At 43.8% G+C, this 4,545-nt stretch overlaps 1 protein-coding gene across 1 annotated transcript in view; it reads right to left on the bottom strand.

Moving 5' to 3' along the window:
* Positions 1-4,545, bottom strand: part of LOC119422129 (coiled-coil domain-containing protein 134) — a 12,469-nt gene that overhangs the window by 3,840 nt on the left and 4,084 nt on the right. The window contains exons 2-4 of the mRNA XM_037689480.1: positions 895-1,036; positions 669-790; positions 61-145 (exon numbers count right to left, since the gene is read on the bottom strand). Of these exons, the coding sequence (XP_037545408.1) occupies positions 61-145; positions 669-790; positions 895-985 (298 nt within the window). The 5' untranslated portion in view covers positions 986-1,036. The remainder of the gene's footprint in view (positions 1-60; positions 146-668; positions 791-894; positions 1,037-4,545) is intronic.

The raw sequence follows: 4,545 nt of genomic DNA, 5'->3' as shown, positions 1-4,545 counted from the left end.
AGTGACACTACAGGTAAATAAAGAGCATCAAAACCTGTGAAGAGTCAAAGTGAGTCAGACCTTCTTTGATCTTGTCATCCATGGGGAACGGGTCATCGGGCTGCATGTTGGCCGCCACCAAGATTTGTCTCGAGTCTTCCAACACCTTTAGAAACAAACACACAAACAAACAAAAAAGAATAGAGCTTTGTTTAAAACTCTACTTCAATGTTGGCGATCAAGACTGGAAAAAAAACCACAACATTAGACATGCTGTAGGTTTGAGAGCTGCTCTGAGCTAACGCTAATCAGCACCGTCGTGATGTTTTACTCCTCAGACATCAGCTCAGGTTACAGTCAGTCTGAAAGCACCTCGTCTCAAACACACAGAAGTGCTGACAACGCTCTCCAGCCTCTGAAGGTCGCCCGTGCCGGACGTCCTTGTGTAGCTCGCAGCTTATAGATCACTGCAGGAGGTGGAGGCGTACAGTAAATCAGAGGAACAGCCCTGAGCGGCACTTCAAGCATTAAATTAAAGAAAAACAAGCTGAGGAGGCCAGAGAGTTCAAACCTGGACTGTTCTCTGCTTGCCCGTCTGGAAACATGAATTCTGAACTCACGTCTGTTTTCAGCTTTCACACAGACGAGCGTGTGATGTTACTGAGCACACACACGCACACGCGCTGTACCTTGAAAAGCCCTTTGAGCATGATGTCTATGATCTTGTACTGCTGGTTGATGTCGTTCAGCTCGACGAGGTTCTTCAAAGCGTTCAGCTGGTCTTTCCTCTTGGTTTCAAACAGCCGCTTGTCTGACGAGAGCAGGTCAGGAGGAAACACACACACACAGACGCACACACGCCTCTTGATGGGACATGCATTACGCAGCAGCGCAGCAGTCTGCGCAGAAGGATACAGATCTCCAGGTTGGAGTCGTGTCGCGGTCTCTGGGTGTCTGCAGAGCTGAGGGCCGTGAGGGCCAGGATCACTGCGCCCACACTCCACATGGTCACCAGGGGGCAGCAGAGGCACTTCTAGGAGCCACTGGAAATTATGGCCTGAAAAATAAAGAGAAATATTTTAATGTTAAAGATCTTTAATCCTAAACAGGATCATTTTGACAATAAGTATTTAATTTGTCTCTTTTTTCTTTTGGTTCTTCAAGATATTTGATCTCATCCAGAATGTTCTTTAGTTCTTCTGAGCATGTCCTCACAGCTTGAATCACTGGCCGTGTGCTTTAAGGTGCAGACAGTAGTGAAAATACCAGGGGAGAAGATTAAAGGCTGCACTGTAAGTGTTATATAAGTGATGCTGGAGGCCACCACCTCTGTTTGATGTTTTTCCAGCTTGACCAAGATGGATTCCTTCACGCCTCGCTAAAAATCTGATTTGAGAGATGACTCTGCAGGGGTACGAGAGCCAGGAGATGATGTAGCAGTCCATTTCAATGTTGAGGATAAGGGAAGAGACTCTTTCAGGACAGCTATACTCTGATACTGGACTGGAACGAGCAGCGTTAAGGAGACGAGTAACAGAAGAACACCATACAACCGTGTTTATTATTGAGTGTTTTTATCATCCAAGCACAGATCTTTTCAGTAAACTTAGGTAAAATGTTCAAATGGTGATCAACCTTTTATTATCTTTATAATAATAATAATAATAATGTCATCACAATGTCAGCACTGTATGTTTCCATACAATGGCAAAATTAGTCTCTGCATTTAACCCATCCACCACCAGGTGGTGCAGTGGGCAGCTATTGAAGGTGCCCGGGGGGCATTTTGGGGATGAGGCGTGCTGCCCAGAGACGCCACGTGATGTGCAGTGACTGGGGATCGAACCTGGGACTTTTGGGTCCCAAGCCGGCTGCCCTGCCTCTACACCATCTCGGCCCCCATATCTTTATGCTCCAAGAATAACAATTTTAAAAAGCTGGTGGACTGTATACAAAGATGAATGACACAAAATACTTTAAGTTTGCTTAAAGTCCTGTGATTCTCGTGCTTCCAACAGGAGATCTGCACCTAGAGCAGATTTCAAAGCTTATCTTATAAAGTGTGTTTTCTTAAAATATGAAATGAAAGAAATGAGTCAGAAAACAGATGCTTTCTCTACTCTAGTATCAATTTTCCTGTATCCAGATCTACAAATTAACTGGTTAATTAATTGCTTAATTGGTTTCTCAGATCACACCATTGGTTGGCTTTCTATCTCTCAGATCGGAGGCGATGTGTTCAACATAATGGTACTTCTTCCTGTTATCTAACTGTTAATGATGTACCACAAGGCTCAGTCTTAGGACCCACCCTCTTTACAATCTACATAGTTAATGTAGGGCAGATCATCCCTGATGCATCCATACATTTCTATGCCGATGACACAGTTGTTTATTGTCGAGATAAAACAGTTGCTAAGGTTTTTTTTTTAACAATCTGCTTTGACATCATCCAGACTGATTTGTTCCACCTCAAACTTGTTCTAAATGCTGATAAAACCAAAGGGATGCTTTTTTTCAAACAGGAAGTCGGTTCCAGCAGTTCTTCCTCTGATTTTATCCTCAAATGGTGTCCCCATTGAGTTTGTTGATTCCTATAAATATTTGGGTATCTTGGTCGACTCATATCTCTCTTTTAAGCTTCATGTGGAAAATCTAGTAAAGAAACTGAAAGTTAAACTGGGTTTCTTTTTCAGAAACAGATCCTGTCTAACTCTGAATGCTAGGAAACACCTTGTATCTGTGACCTTCCTTCCCTCCATTGACTATGGTGACATTATTTACATGAATGCTCCTACAAGAACCCTGCAGATGTTGGATGCTGTCTATCACGGTGCACTAAGATTCATAACTGGCTGTGATTATCGTACCCACCACTGCACCCTGTATTCACTGGTTAACTGGTCACCATTAACTTCATGCAGACTCTCTCACTGGTACATTTTCATCTTTAAATCACTTCTTGGTCTGCTGCCTTCATACATCTCCTCCTACATGTCTCTGCGGGAGTGCAGCTACAGCGTGCGCTCTCAGGACATTATTACCTGCAGTGTTCCCTCAGTGAGAACTGAACTAGGCAAAAGGGTCTTCTCCTACTCTGCTCCTGTTTCCTGGAATATCTTACAAAAAGATCTGAAGCTCTCGACCTTGACCTCTCTAAGTGGATTTAAGAATCTGTTGGACTCCTGGCAGGGACCAATGCAGACATGTTCCTGTTTTTAGTTTTCTACACCGCCTTATAATCTAGCTGTTTTTGTTTAATTTTTAATATGATTTTCTTCCATTTATTTTTCAATTTATATGCTTTCTTTTAGGATTGTCCACTTTTGTCATCATTCTTCGTTAAAATCAGGTCTCTCTTGTAAATGAGTCCTCGAGGCTCAATGAGACTAACCTGAATAAATAAAGGTTGAATGAAAACAAACAAAACAAACAAACTATAAAACACAGTTTAAACTATGTTCTGACCTGTGTACGAGTCCAGCTGAGACGCGACACTAAACGTTGAAGCAGGTGAAACGCTTGCAGGTAAGTAGAACTGGTGAGACAGGTGGAGCACGTTCAACAACCCTGAACGTTCCAACGATGTTCCAGCAAGTCCTCCTCATAGAAACAGACAAAATGCTCCTCTCCAAACACACAACCTTCTCTTTCCAAAGCTCTCGGGCGTCTGGTTCTCCTCTGACGATGTGCAATCTGTGATGGAGAAACGTTCAATATGGAGAAACGGAGAGGAGCCGGTGTGTTCATTAGAAGACCCATGTGATGTCTGGAACTACTTTAACTCCTGGAGGAAGCGTTAAAATCTCCATGTCAAGACTCCGCTCCTGAATCTTCCTCGTATCTGTCGAAAGCAGCGCTCTGTAACATTTTCATCCCTCTCCTTCCCCTCCGAGGTTCTTTTTAATACATTTGAATGAGGGAGATAAAAGCGAGCGACGAATACAAGAGCTAAATATAGAAACGAATCAAATGAAAAGTTGCTGAAGCCTTTTCTCTTTTAGGACAGCGTTAGCAGAAGGTGACTGGATGGAGGGACGAAGCAGGGGTGATGAAGAGCCACAGGATAGAACGCACATATAATCCATGCATAATTTAGCAGGAGCTCTGCTGATGGGACTGTCGAAGGATGGAGGGGGTTACGAGGGCGGAACAGAGGTGACAGGAAGGGGCATTTAGGATTTTTAAATAGGGAGTGGGGGACGGAGTGAGGAGGCGAAAGCCTGAGCTGAGACATGGTGATAAAGCTGGAGAGGAGAGCAAGTCAAACAGAGAGGAGGAGGATAATGAGCACGGAGGACTTGATTTCTGAGCTAACCAAATTAATCTTTACAAGCTTGTTCTTGAATTTCTGAAGGACTTAGGAAGTGAGCAAATGTCTCAGGATGTGAATGTTAATTTAGACTGATGCTTCCCCTCAAGTGTCTCTCACTCGAGTCAGAGGAAAAACCACACGCTACAAACAGCAACCGTTCCAGCCTGAAGGTCCGAGATTAAAAACCCCATCCTGACATCAGCGAGGCAGCAGCTCTGAGTGGAGACCGTTCCTAGAAGCACACCTTCATT

This window comes from Nematolebias whitei, chromosome 15 (assembly GCF_014905685.2).
Source record: "Nematolebias whitei isolate Nwh7 chromosome 15, NemWhi1, whole genome shotgun sequence".
Lineage (NCBI taxonomy): Eukaryota > Metazoa > Chordata > Actinopteri > Cyprinodontiformes > Rivulidae > Nematolebias > Nematolebias whitei.
Note: the sequence above shows the minus strand (reverse complement) of the source record. Positions and strands in the feature narration are given on the sequence as shown.